The sequence below is a fragment of the Symphalangus syndactylus genome, chromosome 3 (assembly GCF_028878055.3).
Source record: "Symphalangus syndactylus isolate Jambi chromosome 3, NHGRI_mSymSyn1-v2.1_pri, whole genome shotgun sequence".
Taxonomy (NCBI): domain Eukaryota; kingdom Metazoa; phylum Chordata; class Mammalia; order Primates; family Hylobatidae; genus Symphalangus; species Symphalangus syndactylus.
In genome coordinates, this window is record NC_072425.2 from 30,512,081 (window position 1) to 30,538,997 (window position 26,917).

Consider the following 26,917-nt stretch of genomic DNA (forward strand, 5'->3'; position numbering starts at 1 on the left):
AAGATGTATATATTTACATACTACATATGTAAAAAAAAAAGTCCCCAGGGTTTGATAAAGTACTTAGCAATTGGTAGACACCCAATAAACCTTTAATGAATGTGTATAGGAAAAATGAATTTTTCTTTATACTCACAGTTAACACTTCCGTGGCCCCAGATATGTGAGTTTTTTCCCACACATCTGGGGCCCACACAGACGGATTCTCCAACACCAGCTGGGTGTCCTACAATACAATTAAATTCTGACACTATCTACCTGGAGTTAGCACAGATCCCACAAGTTAAGGGTGCAGTCCTACAAGACTGCCACCCACTTCAGACACCAATCACAAGTCCATGTCATCACCTGCACTTCTGACCAACCAGCTGTAAATCGGAAGTTCCTACAACCTCCTTCTTGGTTTTGATCTTTGCCAGAGCAGCTCACAGAACTCAGAGAAACATGTACTTATGCTTACCAGTTTGTTATACTGGATGGTACAAAGGATACAGACAAATAGTGGAGGAAGAGGTACGCAAGTCAAGGTATGTGGGTAAGGGGTGCAGAGCTTCCACGTCTTCTGTGGGCTTGCCACCCTTCCAGAACCTTTACGTGTTCAGCAACCTAGGAGCTTTCTGGACCCCACAGTTCAGGGATTTTTTTGGAGGTTTTATCAAATGGTAGGTTATTAATTCAGTCTCCACCTCCTCTTCCCTTCCTGGGGGATACGTGTAGGCAGTGTGAGGCTGAAAGTTCTGAGCTTCTAATCACGGCTTCATCTCTCTGGTGACCACCTCCATTCAGGAACCCACCAAGAGCTGCCTCATTAGAACAAAATATGCTTCTATCATCCAGGAAATTCCAAGAGATTAGCAGCTCTGTTTCAGGAATTGGGGTCAAAGACCAAAAAAATATATTTCTTATTATAAATCACAATATCACACTGAATAAATAAATGGATAATTACATAAATAAAAGCTATATAACCAAAATGTTTGCATTTATTTTCTATAGTGGGGGGAATTAGGGGTGATCTTTTTCCAAAAAATGTTTTTATTCTTTGTGCATCTATTTACATCTATTTTCAAATTTTTATACAATATGCGCACATTACTTCTATAAGAAAAAAAAAAGAAACTTGGAATTCTGTCAAATTCTGCCATCAACTTATTTTCTAACCTAGGACACCACAACCACCCTATCTTGCCTTAGAGTCCCCAGCAAGAAATGGAGAGTTGGTTGGATGACCCCCAGGAACCCCCCTCCCCTGGCCCGGTGGAGGAGAGGGCAGAGCTAAGGAAGGCTCACAGTAGAAGGAACAGGAATGAAATGGACCTAGGAACAGAAAGATTCCCCACGAGCCAGTGAAAGTGTACAGGCGAGGGAGCTGCGGTGCATCAATCTTGTCAGGCCCTCAGAGTCCAAAGGGTGGAATAGACAGAGCTGCCCCAAAACTGAGTTTTCTGGGTCTGAAGCCACATCACATCTGAATGCTGGTTGGTAGAAAGCTGACAAAGAAATGAAACCATCAGTAACAACAAAGAAGAAACTAAAAGTAACACAAGCAGATGTTAGATTGAAAGGCCTCAAAAGGTTGACTCTTGAAGGCTATAAACTCTAAGGCTTATTGCAGCCTTTTTGGAAAACAGTCTAGCAGTTCTTCAAGTGGTTAACCATAGAGGTATCTACAGTTAACAATGATTAAACAGCTCAGCAGTTCTACTCCTAGGTATATAACTAAGAGGAATGAAAATATTTGTCTGCACAAGCACTTATACATAAATATTCATAGCAGCATTATTCATAGTAGCCGAGAGCTGGAAACAACCTAAATGTCCATCAACTGATGAATAAACAAAATGTGGCAAAGACATATGATAGAATATTATTCAGCCATGAAAAGGAATCAAGTTCTGATACATACTACTACATGCATGAACCTTGAAGACATTATGCTAAGTGAAAGAGGCCAGTCACAGCCAGGTGTAGTGGCTCATACCTGTAATCCCAGCACTTTGGGAGGCCAAGACAGGAGGATTGCTTGAGCCCAGGAATTTGAGACCAGTCTGGGCAACATAGCGAGACCTTGGCTCTACTAAGAGTAAAAAAATTAGTTGAATGTGGTGGTGCAAACATGTAGCCCCAGCCACTCAAGAGGCTGAGGTGGGAGGACTGCCTGAGCCCAGAAGGTAGAGACTATAGTGAGCCTTAATGGCGCCACTGTGCTCCAGCCTGGGTGACAGAGTAAGACCCAGTCTCAAAAAAAAAAAAAAGGAAAAGACCGAGCTCAGTGACTCACACCTGTAATCCCAGCACTTTGGGACCACTTGAGGTCAGGAGTTCTAGACCAGCCTGGCCAATATGGTGAAAAGCCATCTCTAATAAAAAATTCAAAAATTAGCAGATGTGGTGGCAGGCGCCTGTAATCCTAGCTACACGGGAGGCTGAGGCAGGAGAATGGCTTGAATCTGAGAGGCAGAGTTTACAGTGAGCTGAGATTATGCCACTGCACTCCAGCCTGGGCTACAAAGCAAGACTCCATCTCAAAACAAACAAAAAACAACAGAAACAGAAACGAAAACGAAAAACAAAACAAGACAAAAAGAACAAGCCAGTCACAAAAGGCCACATATTGAATGACTCCATTTGTATGAAATGTCCAGAATAAGCAAATCTCTAGACACAGTAAGTAAGTGGCATTTTAGGGCTGTGGGTTGATTATGGGGGATGATGGCTAGAGGGTATGGGACTTCTCTTGGGGGTGATGAAAATGTTCTAGAATTGATTGCACAACTGGGAATATATCAAAAACCATAGAACTATACACGTTAAGTGAGTAAATCGTATGGTACATGAACAATACTCCAATAAAGCTGTTACAAGGAAAAGAAAAGCAATCGAAGGCTGCGTTTTTCTAATCCATGTTATTAGTTCATCCTACAGAAAGTGTGATTCCAGCTCCCATTTATTCGAGGCATTTCCTATCTCCCAGGCAAAGGTGTTAATTTTGACATGGAATTGGATGACAAGGGATGTGTGGGCCATTTGCTCCTGTAGCCCCAGCCAGTTGCCAGCAAACTGACAGGCAAGTGAATAATTCACCTACCAGATCATTCAGCTACCAGCTGAGCCTCCCACTGACCACAGACCCATGAAAGAGCCCAGCTGACTCATAGAAGTGTGAGCTAAACCGATGATGGTTAGACAGTGCATTTTGGGATGGTTTGTTACGTAGCAGAAACCAACGGACACATGTCTGGTACAAATGTGTAAGAATTTCCTCCAGGAAATATACCAAGATACAGAGCTGCCAGGCCTAGAGTTGGCATTTTTTCAAGCCTACTAGATGCTGCCAAGCAGCTCTCCACAGTGGTCGTGCCAATTTATACTCCCACCATCCCTGTAAGCACATTCCTTTTGCACCACAACCTTGCCAATACTTGGTAATGTCAGTTATTTTGATTTTGCCAATCTGGTATGTGCAAAATGGTATCTCAATGTTGTTTTAACTTGCAACTCTCTGATCACAAGTGAGGCTGAATATCATTTCTGAGGTTTACTAGTTGAATGAGGTTTCTGAAAAAAAAAAAAATGACCTTGGTCAGATCTGTGTTTCTGTGTTTCTCCCCCTTCTTGAACTTGCACACTCCCAGACGCAAATTAGTCTTCACTTCTGGAGTCCCCTTCCCAACTCTTTTACCTGCCTTCTCCTTAAGACTCAGTGCAGGCATTCACTCCTCCAGGAAGCTTTCCTGACTTCCAACCTCCACACTGGTTCAGGTGCTCCCTCTGTGCCCCATCTGCCTTCCTCTATTGGAGAACCCATCTCATTGTATTGCAGTTGTCTAATTCTCCCTCTAGAGCAGGGATATTCATTAAAAATTTGTTGTATGAATGGATGAAACCCAAGCTTTGCCTTTTAGAAGCTTAGCCTCCCAGCCTCAGTTTCCTCATCTGTTGAATGGGGATGATACAGAAATCTTGGAGAATTGACATGAGTCTTAAATGAAGAAAGGAACATAATGTATCTGATAAAGTAAGCTCTCAATAAATTGAAGCAAGTATTATTTAGAATAAGGAGGTCTTAATGTTTTTGGTCATGGACCACAGAATTTAGAAAAATGAAACATTGATATGCACACATGCACAGATACGGTGCACAATTTCTGAGACGTTACAGGTGCTCTGAAGCCATGAGCCCCATGGCTATAGATTAAGAACCTGTAATCTAGAGATATTTATACATGTCAATTATTTTTACTTTTATGCCCACCATTAGCACCTAATAAATGTTCAGTAAGACAGTGCTGATGAATGAGTTAATTTTGTAAATGGATCAGCAACCACCCCCGCCCCATGAAATTCCTCAGCCGGTGAGGATCTTAGCCCATGGTCAGGCTTTCTTTGTCCATCACCTATAAGGAAAGAGGACTCCCAGACAGTGGAGTGATCTTGGCTTTTTCCGACAAGCAAAAACAATGGCACAAAGCCTTTGCCACATGACCAGCAAAAGCTTCCACAGTCTCCCTGGGCCGGCCACCCTTCCTAACCTCCTCACAGTCCAGTAAAAAAATCCTCATTTTCTCCAACTCCAAAATCAGAACAATGTGATTCTGAAAGGCAGCTGCAATCTCCTTCTTGCTACAGTGCCTTTTAATTAGACAACAAAAAGCCCTGGAGATCATACTACTCCCTTGTAATGGTGTGTTCCAGAAAATTACTGCCATTGGATTAAATTAAAGAAGGGTTATTCAAGTGGCTTGTTAGGCACATTCCAACAGTGTTAGGATAGCACCAGGGCTGTTGTTGTTGGTTGTTTTTTTTTTTGTCATTTACGGAGCAAGGAACAAATGTACATCCTTATGGAAGGTTTTCGCTGACACAAACTAGTTCTGATAGAATTGTTAGGATAGGAGAGCCTGAGAAGTCGTGCCTGGAATTGGGACATAAAGATTTTCACCAACTGGAGCTGGAGGAGGAAGCATCTAACATTAGTTGGGAATATATATACTATCATGGGCTGAATTATGTCCTCCCTTACCTCATATTCATATGTGGAAGTCCCAACCCCGAGGACCTCAGAATGTAACTATATTTGGAGATAAGTCCTTTATAGAGGTAGTTACGATGTTTTAGGGTGAGCCTTAATCTAATAGGACTTATAAGAAGAGAAAATTTGGACACAGACATGGGCACATAAACAGGCAAAAGACCATGTGAAGACACAGGGAGAAGGCTGCCTACAAACCAAGGAGAGAGGGCTCAGAAGAAACCAACCCTGTTGACACCTTGATCTTGGACTTCAAGCCTCTAGATCTGTGAGAAAATAAATGTCTGTTGTTGAAGTCACCCAGTCTGTGGTATTTTGCTACGGCAGCCTGATATGGTTTGGATCTGTGTCCCCACCCAAATCTCACGTTCAATTGGAATCCCCAATGTTAGAGGTGGGGCCTGGTGGGAGGTGATTGGATCATCCAGGTGGATCCTTCATGGATGGTTTAGTACTATCGCTTTGGTGCTGTTATGGTGATAGAGTTCTCATGAGATCTGGGCGTTAAAAAGTGTGTAGCACTGGCCAGGTGCGGTGGCTCATGCCTGTAATCCCAGCACTTTGGGAGGCCAAGGCAGGCAGATTGCCTGAGCTCAGAAGTTCACGACCAGCCTGGACAACACGGTGAAACCCCGTCTCTACTAAAATACAAAAAAATTAGCCAGGCATGGCAGCGTGCGCCTGTAGTCCCAGCTACTCAGGAGGCTGAGGCAGAAGAATTGCTTGAACCCAGGAGAAGGAGGTTGCAGTGAGCCAAGATCGTGCCACTGGACTCCTGCCTGGGTGACAGAGCGAGATTCCATCTCAAAAAAAAAAAAAAAAAAAGTGTGTAGCACCTTCCCCCTCTCTCTCCCTCCTGCTCCAGCCACGTAAGATGTGCCTGCTGCCCCTTTGCCTTCCATCATGATTATAAATTTCCTGAGGCCTCCTCAGAAGCAGAAGCCAGTATGCTTCTTGTGCAGCCTGCAAAACCATGAGCCAATTAAATCTCTTTTCTTTATAAATCACCCAGTCTCAGGTATTTCTTTATAGCAGTGCAAGAACGGACTAATACACAGCCCTAGCAAACTAACACACACACTGTATGCCAAATGAGTGCTTGGCATATATAACTGCATTTCCTCTTCACTGCATCCTCTGTTACCTTCATTGAATGACTGAGGAAACAGAACCAGAGGGGTCAGTCATTCAAGGTCTTTCAAGCCAGCAAGTGGCAGAACCAGGATTTGAACCCCTGGCAGTGTGACTCTGATGCCTGCCACATCTGCCAAACTGCATCAGACTGCAGTGAGGAGAAAAGGCAGTCATTGGCCTATATGGATTTTGACAGCCTCTTCCCACATAAACAGTCTGTGGTTTGGTATGCTGTGGTGGCTCAGACATATTTTTAGCAAGCTCTGATGTCTATCATACTCTTGAAGAAGTGCTACTGTCACTGTGGATCTTTATGGAGTAGAAGTGCATCTATAAATCTTTCAGAGCTGTTAGAGAAGGTGCCTGATACTCCTCCAGGAAAAATCAGAACCTGCACCTGCCGATTGATGGTTCTCCATTGCTCTTAAAATAAGGTCAAAATTGCTTAGCCCAGCATTCCATGTCCGTCATAATCCACTTCCTCTCCAGCCAAATCTCTGGCCATGTACTTGCTACATCCAGTTATGCCGGACTTCCTTCGTTTCCTGAACATACTGCATTCTTTCTTGCTTCCATGTCATCATTCACGCTGTTCCTCTGCCTAGAGTGTCCTTCCCACTTTGCCCACCCGGTGACCCTTTACTCACTCAGGTGTCATCCTTCAAGTGTTCCCTTTTTCGGAAAGTCTTTTTGACCTCACCTGGAAGAATCTGTTGCTTCTTCCTCTGGTCACTTGTTATACTTTGACATTTTCTGTGTGATAGACACACCCAGAGGGGACCCTCCCACCAAGTGAGTCACACCCATGTGTATTCTCCTCCCCTTCAGTGTAGGCAGACAGGTTTCTAACCCATAGAATATGGTAAAGGTGATGGGATGGCCCTCCCTTGCTTAGGTTACTTTATCTGTCTTTGCCACATAAAGTAGACTGACTGGAGTTGAGCTCTTTCAGCCCACACGCAGTGCCTGGCACATAGTAGACACTTGATAAACTGTTTGTTGAATGAAAAAGATGAATAGATGTTTAAGGTTCCACTTGGCTTTGAAAAAAAGACTATACTTTTAGGATGTTGAAACATCATTTACTGTGACCTTCACAGAAAGTCAATGAGAACAACGGGATGTTGTTCCTATGATTGCAGTATGTTGTATAAGGCATTATCTTAGCAGACTAGAGAGAGAGACCCCCCTTGTGGCTTTCAAGGTGTCAACTAATGTGGGTGGACCACGTGGTGAAACGTGAGTAACTTCTTGAAATAGAGGCTTCCAGCCAATGGCCAGGAAAAAGGTGGGCCCTCAGTCATACTGTCACAGAGATGGACTCTGACATCGATTGCATGCGTGGAAGTGGATCCTCCCCATGTGAAGATTTCAAATGAGAACAGAGCCCTGCCAACACCTTGATTGCAGCCCTGCAAGATCCTGAGCAGAGGAAACAGCTAACCCATGCCCTGACTCCTAACTCATGGAAACCATGATGTAATAAATGCATATTTTTTAGACAATCAAGTGAGTAACAATTTGTTACACGGCAACAGGTTACTAATACACTATATTACAGCACACAGCCAGTATTATTCTTTATATGTTACTACCAATTAGATGAGAGCCATGAGAACAATGACTAGAGTTCAGCTCTTTCAGCCCACACACAGTGCCTGGCACACGGTAGGCACTTGATAAACTGTTTGTTGAATGAAAAAGATGAATAGATCTTTAAGGTTCCACCTGGCTTTGAAAAAAAGACTATAATTTTAGGATGTTGAAACGTCATTTACTGTGACCTTCATAGAAGGTCAATGAGAATATCATATTTCCAAAGAATGAAGAAGAATGCAGACAGAAAGCGTTCTTCTGTAACAGTTACAGATTCTTTGACACAATTTGCCGAGTAGTTTGGCACGCCCGGCCCTGTAAATGTAATAAAAATGTGTCGAGTGTCTTTGAAGATGGTCAAAGTCAAAGGCAAAAATCACAAAACTGGCTGAAAGGCAGCTAGGACCATTAGCTGCTATTTGAAACCCAGAGACAAAAAGACATTAAGAGCCACAAACCAGTCAAAGGAAGAGTCATCAGTCAGCTGTGGAGCCAGGGACAATTCTCAATTTGTCTCAGCGCAGAACTCCCAGAAAACGTTTCATACCCCCCACCCCCTGTCCTCCTCTTCTTCCTTTCCCCTACCTCCTCCTCTGCTATAGAAACAAAAACATAATCCTTAGAGCAAGAGAGGCCTGCAGACCACCACCTCCAATCCCCTCATTGTACAAATGAGAAGACTGAGGCTGGAGAGAATGAACTTGAACAACACTATACAGAGGGTCTGAGAACAGCATTACATTTTCACAATGCCCTGAAGACTAAAGTTAAAAACAAAACAAAGAAAAAAGCTTCCTTAAGATCAGTGAGAAAATGAGGCAATTCCATGGAAAGTGAGACATCTCACTATTAAAAAAAAGTTTGATGGGAGCTATATAGATAAGCAAAGCAAAGGAGCGATTTTCTCAAAGTATCATATTTCTTATAACCAGCCCAGAGCTGCCCCTTGTTCTATGTTTCCACTGTTTCCAAGGTTCCATTACGCAGTTCCTAGCCACTGTGCAATGTGCTTTACGTGTGTTCTCTTCATTAACCTTCCAGCCACCCCCTTTAAGCTCTTTTTTTTGTGGGGAGATGGAGTAGTCTCACTCTGCCACCAGGCTGGAGTGCAGTGGCGTGATCTCAGCTCACTGCAACCTCCGACTTCCTGGTTCAAGTGACTCTCCTGCCTCAGCCTCCTGAGTAGCTGGGATTACAGGCACCTGCCACTATACTCAGCTAATTTTTGTATTTTTAGTAGAGATGGGGTTTCTCCATGTTGGTCAGGCTGGTCTCGAACTCCCAATCTCAGGTGATCCACCCGCCTTGGCTTCCTGAAGTGCTGGGGTTACAGGCGTGAGCCACCACACCCGGCCAAGCTCTTTTTTTTTTTAATACGTGAAAAAACTGAGGCTCAGGGAAATTAAGTGATTCCTCCAAGGTTAATAAGCAGGGATTATTTAACCATTTCCATCTGCAGTACTGACCATGGTGCTCTGATGCTGAAATGGGTTGGAGGCTGAGGCTCAGATAAGAGGATGCCAGCTGGGAAGCCTTGCCTGGGACCCTTACCTCACACCACACAGGGCTTGCATCCAGTCACCCATCATCACATTTGATGCACACAATGAGACAGCTCCTGACCGTCAGCTCCAGGAGGGCAGGGACCATGGAGGTCTTGCTCCTGCTGAATCCCCAGAATGTAGTCTGGCAGAGCAGAGGGACCTAAGTACCATCTGAATGAATGAGCGGAATGAATGCATGAATGGATGCCCCAGTGAACCATGCTGATGTGTACATGGCAAGGATGATTTTGCTAGGGGCTTCTCTAATCAGAACAGAGCTGGTGTTGGAGTGAGTGTCCTAGTGTAACCAATACCTAATCCCCTGATTTAAGATGCTCTTAACAGACTTCGTAGCAATTGGATTACAGTACAGCATGCCTGATAAGGTCGCTTCCACTGCTCTGCCTCTTTCCAACCCACAAATCAGCTCCCTGCAATTTATTTTTGCTATCATGATAGTCTGCTATTTTCCCCAAAGCTGTATAAGAGAAATTGGCATCAATTCCACCTGTCTTACTATAAGATGCACTGAGAGCAGACTTTGGAGAAACGACTCATAGCTTGGACACTTAGTTTCCTCATCTGTACAGTGGTGGTAATAATAGTATTCTTTTCACAGGATTCTGGGGATTAAGAGAAACGATGCCTGTAAAGTGCTTAGCCCTCTGCAATCACTCAACACATTTTCCTGGAGGAAAAAGCCTGGGACAGGCACCACTGGCTACTGGCAGGGCTATGGGCAAGGCAGCAACCTTCTCTGGCCCCTGAGCATCCCATATGTAATACAAGAGTGGGAGAGGGAGGAGTCTAAGGAACCATTCAGCAAATACTTACTGAGGATCTACTGTGGGCTCATCGTTGGGCTGAACAGCGGACACAGAGAGATAAAGGAGCTGTGGCCTCGCCCTTGAGGTGCTCTTGTGTGTTAAGAGCTTTGAGAAGTGTGTCAAGCATTGTAGGAGCACCTGGTATGTGCAAGGCATATTGAAAAACACTTTCCATATAAGAGCACAATCAATATTTGCAATAACACTGATGACAGCACAACTGTCCTTGTTTTAGAGGAAAGGGAACTCAGGTACAAAAAAGCCCTCTGTGGTTTGCCCAAGGTCACAAAGGTTGTGAATAACAGAGATGGGATTTGAACCTGGAGATCAACTCTGTGCTCTAACTCCCTTTCTTGCACAAACATAATACGATTCTCCATAATGATGAGACAGACTCTGGAGATTACACTTAGGCCAAGATAAATACCGGTATCTCTCCTCTTTTCCCGATATTTTTGTGCTTTCTCTTTTTCTTGCCTTTCTTTTATCTCCCTGCACTTCCATCAATATTGTCTGCATTATCTACTACTCATAGAGGCGACTGCTTCTCTTTTCATTGCTGATATCATTCCCACTGACATCGCAAGGAAGAGGAAGGTTGTGGTCCTGGAGCAGAAGTGATAACTCCAGTTGCTAACATCCTTTCTCCAGGGATCCCAGAGCTGGAAAAGGTTCCTTATGACACACGGCATTAGAGAACCTTGAGCCTCTTCTTCCTCCTGCAATCAGGCTAAGAACCCTGGGGCATCCCCAGATCCTCTCCATCTCTCTCAGTGACATCTTCTTGACTAAACCCCTGTTCATTCCTTCCACCACAAAATGTCAGCTTATGAAACAGGAATCGTTCGTATGTAGCTTGTTTTTAACCTTTGATATTCCCAGCCAAATTTTCCAGAGAAACAGTGACCCTCATACCATTCCCATCCATGGGAAAATGTGGTCCTCATATCAGCCCCAGCAGAGATACTGAGACAGTTCAGCATTTCTGAGCCAAACACTGGGGAGATTGCACAGCACAGGGGTTCAAAGTAGGAGCTCTGCAGCCAGACTGTTTGGGTTCAAATCCCAACTCTTCCATTCACTACTTCTGTAAATTTGGGTATGGTTACTTCCCTGTGTCTCAATATCCAGTCTGTTTCACCAGGAGCATGATGACGATGGTGGGGATGATGATGGTATCTCCCTTACAGAGTAGTGGGAGGACACAATGAGTTAAAATACAAGTGTCTAAAAACAGTTTGACACTCAATAAACATTAACTTTATTTTTCTGTATGTCCCATGGCAAAGGCATCTCAAATTCATCTCCATTGCTTTTAAAGGTACCTTCCAGCAGATAAAAGGAAAGGAGAGACACTTCCAACGACTATGAAATATTTATTAGCAAAAGGCTTTTTAAGATTGACATAACAAAGAGGGAAAATAACTCTATGTTACTCTATGAGTTGCAACATGTTTTCATTTGCTGCACAGACCATGAACCATCCAGGTTGCAGTTGTCTTCTGGGGAGGCAGGATGTTGGGGAGGCAGGACGTTTGGGAGCCTTACTTTACAAATGAAAGGTGAAGCCACTTGCTGTGGGGTCACACAACTAGTTAAAGGGAAGCTCTGAGACTGGAATAATGGTTTTCTGCCTGGTATCCAGAGTGCAGCTCAACTTCTCGATTAAAACCAACACATAGGAACTAAACCATAGGCCCGCTGTGGTGACTTACATCTGTAATTCCAGCACTCTGGGAGGCCGAGGTGGATGGATTGCTTAACCCCAGGAGTTCGAGACCAGCCTGGGCAACATGGTGAAATCCCATCTTTGTGAAAAATACAAAAAATTAGCCAGGCATGGCAGTGCCAGCTAACCAGGAGGCTGAGGTGGGAGGATACTGTGCCTGGTAGTGGAGGCTGCAGTGAGCCATGATCATGCCACTGCACTGCAGCCTGGGTGACAGAATGAGACCGTCTAGAAAAAAAGAAAAAGAAAAAGAAAAATGCCCAACACAATTTATTCTTCTTCCTTCTGTCTTTTCAACTGCTCCAGCGTGTTCAAGTTTCCAGGAACATTCCTAAGGGAAGGGCATTCACTGGCCAGAGCTGGGGAGCATTAATGAACAATTAAAAGTGGCTTTGGTGAAGAAAGCAAACGGAAGCCTGCTGCATGCATGGGAGAATAATATTTTCCCTCTGAAGAGGGCAGTATGCAACCAAGGCCAAGTTGTGTACTCAGGTTTTCTCCCAGGTCTGTCGGTGCAGCCCTCAGAAGCCGAAGCATTTCCAAGAGCTTATTTCTGAATGACAAACATCTTCATACATGAAATAGGATTCTGGAGGTTTGAGCACAGTTACACACTGCCTCTTGCCTGAGGGGACACAGTGCAAACTGATACTAAAGTGGTTATGTAAGATGGATGGAAGAAACTCCAACGATTTCTTTTTCTATCATCTGCCCTCCCAAACCATCCTCTATGAAATTAAACAATAGCACAGCATTTCAGACGGTCTCTGATGTTTGCAGAAGAAAGTGTTTCTTTTTCTACTAAGACTGCATGCAGCCTGGTTTCTGCTGCCTAAAGCAAACACCTTCTCGAAAACATCCTTTGCACAGAAATAAAACGTTGGGACTGGGGATCTTAGCTCCTGGGATGCATTTATCAAGCCAATCACAGAAATTATAATTAAAACACAAACTAAGTGAGAGCTGAGAATGAAATACATTAGCAGGAAACCTGAACTGCATACAATTAAGCCCTGCTTGGTGGCATTTTGAGGTATGTCATTAATACATTTTTGGGGTGGAGAAGATTGATTTTTTTTCCTTAAACATCTTGGTCTAGTCGCATGAAAGGCTTCAACATCAGTTACAAAGGAGGAATAAGGATACACACTATTAACTGCTAAGATTAGAGCTGTAAGACAGATGTCCAAAGCTAGCCTAATTGGCTATTTTTTTAAAAATCTTCCTCAGACACACTGTTAAATATTTTTATTGAGCATTAATTTAACCTATGTCTATTTTAGGGAAGTAAAGAATTGAAGATCTTTAGGGAAAATACAGCTTCCATTCCTAGCCTCAATGCATTAAGTCAACAGTGTTGAAAACCTTTCCACTCTTCCCCATTGTCTAGAGGAGAAAGTCGGTTCTCCTCACAGGTTCTTCATTCAGGTGTTGCCTCTTCAGTAAAGTCCTTACCATATTCTCCTCTCCTAAACCTGGGCTCCCTCAGCCATTACAACAGGTATCACACTGGTTTTTAACTCTATTTATTTATTTGATCTTTCTCCCCTGGGTCTCCAGCACCTAGCACATGACCCAGCACAGAGCAGATGCTTCAAAAACGTTGAATGAAGAGCGACCAAATAAACAAATAAATAAATGAATGATCTATCCTTCTGGGTCCACCACAAACCAAATCCTCCAGGTAATCCTCCATCTTGCCCTACCCTGGATAGAATTCAGCTGGCTCTGCAATGGAAATTCTGAAGACTTTTAGGAAAAATACATAGAAGAATAGCTTAGGAGAGGCAGCTCAGGTTGGAAGGGATGTGTGTGAGGTAAGTGTGTGTGTGTAGAACTATGAAGCTCCCCATTAGAATAAAAGCACAGTATTTTACTTAAATCTTATTTGGGGGATTGGGTGGGTGATGACAGACTCCAGGGCACACCTGGGTGTATCTTCCCATTTTGCCTAGGGATGGGAGAGCATAGATTTTTCTCCAGGCCACTTCAAATATATATATTTTTAATTTCTATTTTGAGATTGTAGATCCAAATGCAGTTGTAAGAAATAATACAGACATCCCATGTACCCTTCACCCAGTTTCCCCCGATGTTGACACGATGGCAACCAGGACATTGACATTGATACAATCCACCCACCTTACTCAGATTTCACCAGTTTTATATGCGCTCATTTGTATGCGTGTGTGCGAGCGTGGGGTGTACACTTTATATAATATTTCTGAAAGTGGCTTTTCCCTCGCAATGGAGACTGGGAAGGGGTCCAGCCTGATCCATCCTTGCCACGGAGTTGACTCCGGCAGACAGCAGTCTATGCTTGTATTCGTCTCTCGCACACAGTAGGTGGCCAACTCCACATAAACCCTTTAACTTGTCATGTCAAGGCGCGTGCAGGAGGGGAGCGCCACATTGTAAGGAAGAAAACTGAGACTGAAGTGACCAGTATTTTGGAAGCAAAAATCAAACAAACAAAAAACTTGACGATTTTCCCCCGAATTGTGAATTAGCTAGCCGGCTAATTACTCCAAAGCGATCCTGGTGCCGGCACTCGTTGCGACCGCCGAAAAGCGCTGTATCTGAGCCCCGCTCCCGGCTCTGCCGGCGGGGTAGGGGACGCGGGGGCTCCTCCCACCCCTACCGCCGCGTTCACCCCTTTCTTCCCTGGGGCTGGACTGTTTCACCCCGTCTCCAGGCAACGGCCAGGCGCACCGGGCGGGACGTCATTTCCTGAGGAGCCCGGGGGGGAGGGGGCGGGCAGGAGGAGGGGCGAGGAGGAGGGGCGAGGGGGCGGGGCCCGGGCCGGGCTGGCAACGCGACGGCGTCGGAACTCGCTGGAAGACTCGGCCCGGGTGGCTCAACAGTTCGCAAAGTCCGGGCTCGCGGCCGGGCGGCGCAGGAGCGCGGAGGCTCCCCGGGCGGCTGCAACCTGGGGCTGCCCCGGACATGCCCCGCACTGCTTGTCGGACGCCCGCGCGGCTTCACCGCCTGCGACTCCCCGGACTGCTCTGGGACTAGAGCGCCCTCCGCCCCAACTTCTGACTTTGGGGTCCCCCAGCCCTAGAGGAACGGGCAGCCCGGCTGGGGGAGCCCCGGGCATGGTGTGACGGGGCAGTCAGGTCAGCTTTGCGGCGCCTCCGAACTCCAGCCGCCCGTCGTCTCCGTGCCCTCCAGAATGTAGCTGCTGACCCCGCGCCCCCCGGACTCCAGCAGCAGCCTCCGCCACCTCCGGGCTCCAGCAGCCAACTCTTGTGTCTCTCAGGAACCCGCCGACGTCTCCGCGTCCCCCGGATTCCAGGTTCGCGACTCCCGCCGTCTTCGCGCCTCCGGGACCCTAGCAGCGGTCTCCGCGACCCCCTAGGATCCAGCCACTGTACCCGTGCTCCCCAAACCCAGGCTCCAGCCGTCGTCTTCGCGCTCCCGGGGATCCAGCTGTCGCGCTAGTACCCGCGAGGACAGCGGCACCCCCCACGCCCCGCGCGCCCAGAGCCCGGCCGGGCCTCGGCGTGGAGATGAGCGCGCCGCTGGACGGCCTGTCGGTGAGCTCGTCCTCCACTGGCTCTCTGGGCTCGGCAGCCGGAGCGGGCGGCGGCGGGGGCGCGGGGCTGCGGCTACTGTCTGCCAACGTGCGCCAGCTGCACCAGGCGCTGACCGCGCTGCTGAGCGAGGCGGAGCGGGAGCAGTTCACCCACTGCCTGAACGCCTACCACGCGCGCCGCAACGTCTTCGACCTGGTGCGCACCCTGCGCGTGCTGCTGGACAGTCCGGTCAAGCGGCGCCTGCTGCCCATGCTTCGTCTGGTCATCCCGCGCTCCGACCAGCTGCTCTTCGACCAGTACACGGCCGAGGGCCTCTACCTGCCCGCCACCACCCCCTACAGGCAGCCCGCCTGGGGCGGCCCCGACGGCGCGGGGCCAGGGGAGGTGCGCCTGGTGAGTTTGCGGCGTACCAAGGCCCACGAGGGCTTGGGCTTCAGCATCCGTGGGGGCTCGGAGCACGGCGTGGGCATCTACGTGTCTCTGGTGGAACCAGGCTCTCTAGCTGAGAAGGAAGGACTGCGGGTCGGGGACCAGATTCTGCGGGTCAACGACAAATCCCTGGCCCGGGTGACCCACGCGGAGGCCGTCAAGGTAAGGCTGTGGTTTGGAGAGGAGTCTGGGGCAGAGTGTGGACAGAGTGGCACAGCTTTTTCAGTAATTCCGTGCTGTGTGTCCTTAGGTGAATCACTTGGCCTTTCTGGGCTTTTTTTTTTTTTTTAATACTTTAAAACAGGAATATATAGCTTACAGAGCAAATAGCTCTCAGGCACTGGGAACGTAGTTCTGCGCAAACAGACATGGCCCTTGCCTTCGTGAGGCTTAAAGGCTAGTGCAGGCGATAGTAACAAGTACTTGAGCAAATGTATGGTTACAACGTGTGAAAAGGGCTGTGGATTCTTATGAGCATTAAAAGAGATAAAATCTCTGCTTGGCATCATTAGGTGGCCTTTGCTACTGCCATTCTATGGTTTTGTTTTTTTTTTCCCTGAAACAAAGTTTTGTTAGCTCTTAAGTGGCCTGAGGAGGCCGTTTGTGTGATCCACAGTGCACAGGCTTGACGCGGCTGTTTTTGAACCAGGCTGTGTATCCTGAAGCAAGTCACTTGCCCTCTCAGGACCTCTTGTTCTCCACTTGGAAAATGGGGCCACTGGACCAAATAAGTGGTCCCTAACCTTTTTGGAAATGAGACTCCTGCCTGAATGTCAAAAATAAATTCCCCAGCCCCTGAGAGTGTTTGTCCTTTCTGCCATCTGTTAATTGAGAAATATAACCTCATGACAACAGGCTTCCAAGGATTTAATCATGCTTTTTAAAGGAGTATGTGTGCTCCCTGATCTCACAGCCCAGGGCTACTGAAAACCAGCTGGAGTATGATGGATAGTGTTGGGTCCAGGGTGGATTCAATGATCCTTTGCAGGCATTTTTCCCCCTTCCCCCCTCCCCCGACCTCCTTTGCGTACAATAAGTGAAGAGTTTGGGGGAAAAGGGACAACGACACATGCTCTGCTTCTGTAGAGAAATGCTTCTCAGGGGGTTTGGACTGTTCTGTAAACCCCCACTCCCCGCTAGCGCAGGTGTTTTGAACTCTATCTGAGGGCCTGCTGGCTACTGGGAAACTCCTAGGCAGCAGAGGCCCACGGCTACTTCCTCCTGAGTGCCGTTCAGTGACCTGTGTCCAGGTGAGTCTTGAGCCGTCTCCCTGGCTGTGCAACTGATGTTGGCTTCCCAGCCCATCAACCCCTTTGGAGGAAGCCCTTGAGGCTTTCGGAAACTTCTTTGCAGCTTCTGGAAAAAGGCTGATCGGTTTATACTGTACCAGGGTGCAGTGGGCAAAGCTCGTTGTGAGTTTCCATGCTCGTTGTCAGTTTCCATGCAACAATTCCTCTTCACCCTCTATCAATCTTTTCCCTTTGTTTAGTATTCCATATATTTATAAAGAAGTAGTCCATTAGCTTTGGCCTTAAAAGGTCTGGAGTTCCCAGATGATAAATTTATGCGCTAAAGATACTTGATGCAAATGATCATTTATAAATGTGGATTCAATTTTAGTGGCAATTTAAAAAGACTTGGGTAACTTAACGGTCACAAGGTGATAAGGTGAGACGCTTTGGAAAGGCTGTCAGTTACCTTGGGCATTCAAAACGCAGACTGTCACTTCAGTTTGTACCCCAGACTCAGCTGTGCCATAAAGGTCAAGCTGCTTGGCTGTGAGTTTCAGTTTACCAGCAGTGCCCCCTGCCTGCCACCCCTGCCTTCCCCCACCACCATTTCATTGAGCCCGCTCCAGATCTTCTCTCTGAATCTCCCTCAATAACACTGTGGTGCTGTTAAACTGTGACTCAGAGCAGCACTAGCCTTTAGCTTGTTTATTTACTCTTGCTGCTTCCAGAGTAAAACCTAAACTCTCCATGTCATAGTTTTTGAAGCCTGAGAATAAACCCTTGCCGGCAAGGGAGAGGTTGATAGGAGCAGAGCTGTCCTTGAAGTGTGGGAGCCTGTGGCGCAGGAGCCTGTGTGAGCTGAGCGGCTCTGTCTCTTGACTGTCATTTTCCCAGCAGAGGTGGCTACATTGGCAAAATGAGCTCTTGCCCCAGGGTCATCCCTCTTCTAGCCATGGCGGGACACATAACCTGCCTGGCATGGACCCCTTTGGACCCTTCAGAAGCAACAGGCAAAATGATGGCTGTTTTGTGTTACATTAACCCCAGGAGGAAAAGAGGACAGACTTTTCTTTGGTGGGTGGAATTTAAAACGGAGGAGGCGGAACTTAGTCCCTGAGGTCATGGCACTCCTCGTGTAGTTTCAGGAACAGTTTAAAAGAACACCTGGAGAACTGTTGACACATTTCCACAAAATTAAGAGCGAAAAGCTCCTTAACTGAAAGCCAAAAGAGGCCCCAGCTTTTCTACTAGGCACAGACTGCCCTTAACCAGGATTTCTCCACGGGGAGCCGTTCTTTGTAAACTGCAGTGCGAGTCACCATGTTGGGGATTTTATGGTAAAAGTACATTACTGTTAACTGGACTTCAGACTTCATTCAAATTTCACAAGTTTTTCTGCCTATGTCCTTATTTTATTCTAGGATACCACATTGCATTTAGTAGAAGATGTGTTTTCAGTCTTAACAATATTTCTTTTCCTGCGATGGAAGGTGGGGTGAGGGGGAGGAGATCCTTTGAGCTTCCCAAACAGAGAGATTCAGTGTGTGTGTGTGTGTGTGTGTGTGTGTGTGTGTAATAAAAATTAAATTAAATTAAATTTTAGGAATCAAGTTACCTAAGAATTTATGAATAAAGGAATGTTGCAGCTTTTTAAAGAGTGGGTCGAGCAAAGTTTTTTCTGCTTCTCTTTCTGATAAATCAAGCATCCATTGTTACCTGAAGCAGTTCAGTGAGGATTTGATCCTATATCCATTGGGGTTTCCACCCCTCTCATGAAACCCATTTGCAAAATCAGCAGTGACAGGTCCAGATAAGGCAAGCCATAGACTATTTGCAATTATGTTGAAATGTTTGATTTTTGAAAAAATATCTTGAACAGGAGCCAAACTAATAATAATAAAAAAGTAGACCTTTCAAAGGTTTTTAGCTAAATGTGCTTGATAAATTGGCCAGAGAGTCCACAGACCAGGGATGCTGCCTTAGGCCCTGCTGCATACTTCCTGTGTGACCTTGGGCAAGTCACTGACCCTCTCTGTGTTCCAGGGTGGATGGGCCAGGAGCTGTCCAAGATCCCTTCCAGCTTGGACAGTCTGTGATTTGCTTGGTATGTGCTACACAGAAGGCATTTAGAATGTCTAATCTGATGTTTTCTTGTTCTTTTGAAATTGCTTTCATTTAAGGCAGAATAAGGAAAGTTGGCTAAGGATTGGGAGATGAGGATCTTGGCACTCTTGTGTAGCATCCTACTATATCAGGAAATTGATGGGTTATACGCTGTACTGACGAGAGCTTGACTGCTGTCTCTTGACCCACCAACACCACCCCTGGTGCTGTTCCGGAGCAAATGAGGGAACAATAGGATTCTGGCACAAACAGCACTGCCCTGGGAGCATTCAAAACCAAATTCACTTGCTCACTTGCCTTCTGAATCTCCTGGTTACGTGGGTAGCAGAACACAGGGTATCCAGGTACTGCTGGGATATGTGCATATATGTGTGTGTTTCATCTCAATAAAAATTAAACGGCTTCTTTGTGGCCTCAACACCCCCATGGGTGGATTCAAGGAGCATATTAGAATTGAAATATTCCAGAAGTTAAAAACTGTTGCCGGTAATTTCATTTAATTAGAGTGATCGCACCCTCCCTCCCTTTGCATAATAACCTGGAAATAATCTGTCCATATTAATATAAGACGTTATATTTGGTCCAGCACATTCTAAATGACACAATTGTCCTTTTCCCATTGTGCATGGTTAGCTGAAGCCATTGCAAATTATTACCACTTCCAACTTTATGTCTGAAATGTAGCTTCTGCCCTGGTCTCGTTCCTGTGTCCAGTTTGGAAACCGTGGCACCGTGGCGTGCACAGACTTTCCTCTGGCCCTGTTTTCACTCTTGGGTCCTGTGAGTCCTGCCAGCAATGACATGTAGAAAAGCTCACTTATTAATAAGCCCATTATTGAGTAGACTTGTGGCTGCTGCATATCCATTTCTTTAATTTAGTCTTGTATATTTAGTTGGCTCAAGCTGATGCTCAAGGTTTTAGAAAATTTAGTGCTTAGGTAGGACAAAATCCTCTTTCATCTGGTTATTTACTCTTTAAATCAAAGAAGCATTTTGTAGGATGTAAGAGAATGCCCTTAAAAAAATCGGTATTTTTATAGAAAATTCTTGCCTCCTGACTTGAAGCTGGACATGAAAGAGATATAGAACCACACCAGCGCTAGCGTCTTGTTTTCCTGTCATTCTCCTCTGCTGACAAACCCAGCGTTGTTTATTACTTGCCATCAATTCATCAGTTGGATGGAGCTGCAAAGATAAGTGTGATTCTTTAACCCCCCGACCAGTTGGATTGTGCATGTATTGCTGCTTTCCAACTCTGCCTGCCGTCAGCTGCACCCGCGGTACACAGCCTGCCTGTACCTGTCAGTGCCTGCAGCCCCTCGCTCATGTGCCTGTCTGCTCAAGCTTGAAGCACACGTACAGTCTCCTCGGAGTCATAATCCCCCCTCCATCCTGCAAAGGGCTTTGCACCGAAGCAGGCGTCCATAGGGGATTAGTCTCCAACTGGCGATTTCTTGCAAGGTTCTTTTATGACCTGGAAGGGAAGCCTTTGGTTGACCCTTCTCAGGGACCCCAGACTAATCCTCAGCCAGGACCAGAGAATCTGATTGGAAAGAATGACATTAAATGGCTGGAGGTATCTGGACGCTGAAATACAAATCTTTCAAAACTGACTTCTCTTTTAAACTCCTGAGGAAGAATCTGATATTAACTCTGAACTCACACAGACTTCTAATCATGCCCCAGGGTAGGGGTGATTTTTAAGATTTTGTGCTGCTGACATTGGTCTTTTACTTTTAAAGCCTGGCAAGTGGAAAGGGTGCGGAGAATAGGAATCACTCTCTCTCCATTCTTTTTCCGTGCGTTCCTAGTGTCAGCTGCAGGAAGCAGCATCATGGGGCCAGTGCACTTGTGGTTATTTATTTTTTCAATAGACTGTTTATTAAAGCAGTTTTAGGTTCACAGCAAAATTGAGCAGAAGGTACAGAGATTTCCCGTAAGTGTACACATGCTAGCCGCCCCTGTTGTCAACAATTGATGAACCTAGATTGACACATCATTGTCACCTAGAGTATGTAATTTACATTGCACTTGCACTTTACTTTATTGGAAGCCTGTTGGGAACAGGGGAGACTGACATTAACGAGTACCCACTATGTACTGGGTGCTTTGTCCCTCCTGTTCCCTTTCACCTTCCCCAGGGGAGGCAGGCAGGCGAGGAGGGTCATGCTCAAGGAGATGGAACTGGGGAGCTCAAGGTCCCCATTGGGATTAGGAAGCAAGTGGCCTCCCCGCCCAGACCCTAGCCCAAGGGTTTTGTAGTCAGCCTCCTGGAAGACAATGCCAGCCAGTCCCCTTACTAGAAAGTGTGGCAGATGTCACATTTTGTACTTGACATTTGAAGACCTTTTAAGAACCACCCAGAGACTTCACTTTACTAAGTGGGGGCGGGGGGCGGTCTGAGACCTACATATCAAGGGAGAGTGGTGTATTTCAGCCTGTTCCATCGTCGAGGAGAGACATGCATCCATACATTCTCTGAGCAGTGCTTACCACACACAGGCCTGTGGTTGATACTTGGACATCAGAGATGAATAGGACATGACTTCTGTCCTTGGGGGATAGAGACCCATCCGTGGCCACAGGTCACCCAGCATTTACAGTGCTGTGACATTCTCATGCTTCTGCATCCCTGCCACCCTCTCTGACATAGTACCCCTACCTGCCCACTCCTCTATCCTTTTACCTGGCTTTAGTGTCCTGCAGCCCATTTGTCACTACTAAAAGGACATTTCTTTATGTCTGTTTATGGTCTGCCTCCCTCATTACAAGTTTGCTCCAGGATAACCAAGATTTGATCTGCCTTGCTCATTCACGCATCCCCAGCTCCTGGCACACCGTAGGTGCTTTAATAAATAAATGAATATTTGCTGAATGAATGGAATGATCTTGCTCCTAATACAGCGCTAATGAGTTCAGAATTCCTCAGCTCCTGAGTGTGAGATCTGAAGGAAGTCTGTGTATGGTAGTGTTGTGGGTGCTAGACAAAAGCACTGAAAAAAGCCACAGGCTCTAGTGTGTGCTTTACCACCAAGCTGGCTGTGTGGCCGTGGGCAGTTCACGTGACATCTCTGAACCTCAGTCTTTGGAGCTGTGAAATGGGCATACCTACCTCCCACCTGCCTCCTTCCCAGGTGGCTGTGGGGATCAAATGACTAGTAGGTGTGACAACTTTTGGAACCCTCTGCTATTTGAGTGTAAAGCCTTTAAGAAAACTGTGTTCTGTGCCCGGATACTCAACGGCTTTTCTCATCCCCTGAAGCCCAGAGCCACTCTACAAGACCCTTTCAGCTAGTTCATTTGTCACTTTGCTCTTAATTTTCAAACCACATCCCCAGAAGTGGGTTATTTCAGCAGCCTGATTGTGTCTTTGATTTCAAAATAGAATCATTTACGCATTCTGAAGCAATCAATGAACCAATTTTGGGTGAGATATATCTTCTGGCTTTTGGGCTTCTTTCTTTTTTTTCATTCTTTTTTTTTTTTTTTTTTTTTTAAAAAAAAAAAAACTGTTCAGGTTTCTAGAAACCCAGCATTTTGGGTGAAGGCCAAGTTTCCAGTAACCACACATATGCTTAAAAGCTGCTTTATTCTCTGAGCATGCATAAATGGATTTGTTTTTTCTTCCTTTTCAGTCCCAGCACCTTTGCCTCCTTCCCCATTTGAGAATTTGTGTTCCTTTTGCTAAATTGGCTGTGCTTTGCTTCAGTTAGCAGCCAGTTTCATCATGATTTTTTTTCTCTCCACCTGAGTTTCCTAATATCAGCATCCTCTCAATTCTGAATGCAAAGCAAATATATCAGCCTTCCATAAACAAGTCCCAAGATGTCCTCTTTCCTGGATTCTAAAGCTGTAGGCTGCAGGGAAGAACAGAGTAAAATGATATAAAAAAGAATATTCCCAAATACCTGGGCGTTAGAGCCTTAGAAGTGGTAATTTACAATGTTAGCTTGCTTAAGAATTAACAAACTCCCCAGCCAGGCCTTAACCATGCTAAGGTTTGGGAAACACTGTCTTCCTTTAGGATTCCTCCATCCCCAGCACTGTTTATCCCCATAAAGACTTGACCAGAGAGATGAACCTTTCCTGTCCCCATCCTTAACTATCTTGCAGCAAGATTCCACTTGTGCAAGGTCACCTGATGTACTGGAAAATCCGAGGAAGGGAGGTATGTACCCAAGAGGTTACAGATGGGTTTTGGAGATGGACCTGGGTTCATCTGACAGTGTAACTTGGCTGTGACCTTGGGCAGGTCCCTTTGCCTTTCTGTCACTCAGATATCCTACCACCAAACCTGGCCCATAGTCCTCACAAACATGTCATTGTTGCTGTTGAACATCAAAAGTCTGGAAAATATGGCAGTGGAGGTCCCGGGGCAAGCATTGTAATGAAAAATGGTATGGACTGCCTTCGCTTGTCTTTGAAAGTCTTCTGTTATGCCTGCTTAGTTTTTTTGTTTGTTTGTTTGGTTGGTTGGTTGGATTTTTTTAGGTGGCATTGGAAGAAAATACTGGACTCAGGGCCCATGTGATCCACTGTAGCTGTTTGAATTGCAGAGTCATTTACTAAACGTAGTCAATATCCCCACATAGACAGAATTTCTTTAAAAACGTAATCGCTCCTATCTGGCTTTTGGCATCGGCATTTTTGCTTTATAGTAGTAATAAAGCCCGGTGGTTGAATAGAATTATGTGTCCCCCCACCATCCCTTCTGATTATCTGTGAGGCCTTATAACAATGTGGGTGGCATACCAGAGAGTTGCATGACCCAGAGTGTGACAGCGTTGTCCCCTGGATCAGCTGCATCCATAACTTTGTTTCCCAGCAACCTTCCCTGATGGCCTCCCCAGGGACCCTGATGAGGAGGGAGAGGAGGTGGCTGTTTTTAGAGCCCATTAAAGCAATTAATGCAGGTGAAATCGGTGATTTGATAACATGGGCTTCTGCACTTAAAAAAAAACCCTGTAATTTGAACTACATCTGAAAAGGCGTACAAAGTCTCATTAAGAGGTTTCTGATTAAGAAAAGAAACGTGGTCTAGCTTTCAGAAATTAACCTCCCATGTGGATAGGAAAACTTTGAAAGTCAAGGGGATTCTCCTTCTGCCACGTCCATCCTCCTGTCCCTAGACGGAGGAGTGGCATCCTTTGTAGTGTTTGGACCCAGTGTACCCTTTTCCTTTTCTTCATCTCTTTCCTTCTGCCTCCCTCCTCTTTCTCTTTAGAGAATCATACATTTCTCCCAAATTCTCCCCGACTCTCTTGAGCCCCTCTCCTCCTGCAAGTCCTTCCAATCCTGAGATTTTTAAGTCTGCTTCTCAGGTCCACTTACATATACAGTTCTCCCTCAAATTCCTCTTTCCCCAAGTGTCTGCATCTCCACCCATCTTCTAGCCTTGTTGTCTCTGCACAGGATCTGTGCCTCCTTTTAGTGTATTTATCTATTTTTTAATTGCCTTCTCATGGTGCTTTCTCTCGCCCTTAAATCATGGATATTTCCCCTGCTCTTGTTCCCCACTTTCTCCCACTTGAGTATTGCACCAGCCCCAGGGAGGCTGGATTCTCCAGGCTTTACTTCTCTCTAGCACTTCTCAGACCACACCTCCCTCTTCCCCATCACTACCATCGCCACCAGCACTGCCGAACCGTAGGAGCTTCCTGGCCAGCCTGTCTGTCTCCTGTCTTGCTCGTCTGTCCACCGGTCTGATGTCCATCCTGGTGACAGGGTGCACTCTCTAAATACGTATCTCATCAAGCTGTGCGCTGCCTACAACCCTGCTCTTGAGCTGGGAGCCTGCAGGGCAGACGCCAAGCTCCTCAACCTGGTGTTTGGGCTGCCCATGCTCTGATCTTTACCTGCAGTCCTGTTCCCCAAGTTGTGTCCACTCTTGGCCAAGCAAGCAACGTACCCTCCTCTGAAGCAAGACTTTGATTCTCTCCACCTGTTGACACCACTGATCCTGTTAGGTGCAACCTCAGTACATCCTCTCCAGAGGACCTGCCTGCTCACCTCTGCCACTGTCCCCATCCTCAGGAGCCTTCTCTTTCCTCCTGAACCCCCCCAGTGTCATGGCCTTTCTCACTTCTGTCATGACACAGATAATGCATTTCTTGGTGTTTTCTTTTCTTTGTTGCTCATTGTATGATAATAACCTTTGATAGAGGGCTTAGAATGAGCCAGACACTGTTTTCAGTGTATGTGTATAAACTCACTTAAGCCTCATAATCACCCTGTGAAGTTCGAGGTAGGTATCATTTTCATCACTTTGTTTTCCAAAATCGCCAAGAGTTTGTCACTTGCCAGTCATCCCAAAGGTGGAAAGTGACAGAGCCAGGATTTACACCTAGGTTTAGTTGACTTGAGGGATTGTGTCTGCCCCAACAGCAGAGAGAAGGGATGCCCCATAGTGCTCGAGCCTGAGCTCCGAAGCCCTGGGTTTCCAAGCCTGGCTCTGCCACTTTCTAGCTGTGGGGCCTTGAACCAGCTTCCTAACCTCTCTGATTCTCAGATTCCTCTTCAATGAAATTGTGATGGGAATAATAGTAAAGTAGCAGACAAGTTACTTACCTTCTCTGTTCAGGTTTTCTCATCTCTGAAATGGGGATACTGATGGTTTTGCAGACAATATATTAAAGCACTGGGTGCATCTATTGGTCTGAACATTTGATGGTCATTTACCATGTTCAAACTCCTGTGTTGAGATCTGTTTTCGTACCAGATGCTGCTCTTCCTGGCAATATAGAAGGTACAAAACAGATAACACACACAAGATGTTTACGGTACTTAGCGCACTAAAAAATAATACCACCACTGGGAATCTTCTGTGACATCACAAGCTCTGTGTGGGTTTCATGTAAATCCCCCACTGACACTTCACCATACCCGCCCGGGAGAGGACTCTGAGAATTGGAAGAGGTGACCCATCATGGGGCCACAGTCAGGGGTCGTGGGACTAGGATTTGAACCCAGGTATTCTGGCCTCCAAAGTGCATGCTTATTGCCAGGGCTCTCGGCTGGCTGCTAACAGAGAAGCATGGCATACAGCCCAGCATGGTGCTGGCAAGAGCAGGAGTTCAGTAAATGTGCATTTCCTCCTGAGTTTTTTCCTTGTGGAAATGGCTTTGTAGCTATTTGATGAGAAAACCTAGGCTGCAGCCTCCCTGTTCTCTCCTGGGCACACCGTATGCATTTTATTGAGTAGATTTCAGGGACAGAGGTGGCATTGGGCACTTTTTCCTTTTTGTTTTTTTTCTTTTTTTTTTTTTTTTTTTTTTTTTTTGAGACGGAGTCTCCCTCTGTCGCCCAGGCTGGAGTGCAGTGGCGTGATCTCGGCTCACTGCAAGCTCCGCCTCCCGGGTTCACGCCATTCTCCTGCCTCAGCCTCTCCGAGTAGCTGGGACTACAGGCGCCCGCCACCACGCCCGGCTAATTTTTTGTATTTTTAGTAGAGACGGGGTTTCACCGTGGTCTCGATCTCCTGACCTCGTGATCCGCCCGCCTCGGCCTCCCAAAGTGCTGGGATTACAAGCGTGAGCCACCGCGCCCAGCTCCTTTTTGTTTTTTTTCTTTTTCCTCTCTCTTATCTCTCTCACCATGCCTTGACCTTTGTCAGGTTTTTATTTTGTATGTCATCTGTGGAAATTCCCTGATAGATAACTGTGACTTCAGTTCAACCCCCATTAGAATAAACTGGTGACTTGTGAAATTATCTCATTGAATGGTGGAGTCTCT

General features: G+C 46.1%; 1 protein-coding gene and 1 long non-coding RNA gene across 9 annotated transcripts in view; one reads left to right on the top strand and one right to left on the bottom strand.

The window, feature by feature from the left end:
- The first annotated feature begins 14,648 nt into the window (after positions 1 to 14,648).
- The window catches only part of WHRN (whirlin), a 106,039-nt gene continuing 93,770 nt past the window's right edge, over positions 14,649 to 26,917 (top strand). For 3 of the 8 annotated variants that reach the window (XM_055271353.2, XM_055271359.2, XM_055271357.2), the window contains exon 1: positions 14,703 to 15,992. In XM_055271353.2, coding sequence (XP_055127328.1) covers positions 15,375 to 15,992 — 618 coding nt within the window. In that variant the 5' untranslated portion in view covers positions 14,703 to 15,374. Of the gene's footprint in view, positions 15,993 to 26,917 lie in introns of all 8 variants that reach the window. The other 5 variants (XM_055271352.2, XM_055271354.2, XM_055271355.2 and 2 more) reach the window with 3 other exon arrangements.
- Positions 22,641 to 25,949, bottom strand: LOC134736287 (uncharacterized). The gene is made up of 2 exons (XR_010120199.1): positions 25,754 to 25,949; positions 22,641 to 23,043 (listed from the first exon to the last, which is right to left on the bottom strand). It is a non-coding gene; the product is annotated as an uncharacterized lncRNA (long non-coding RNA).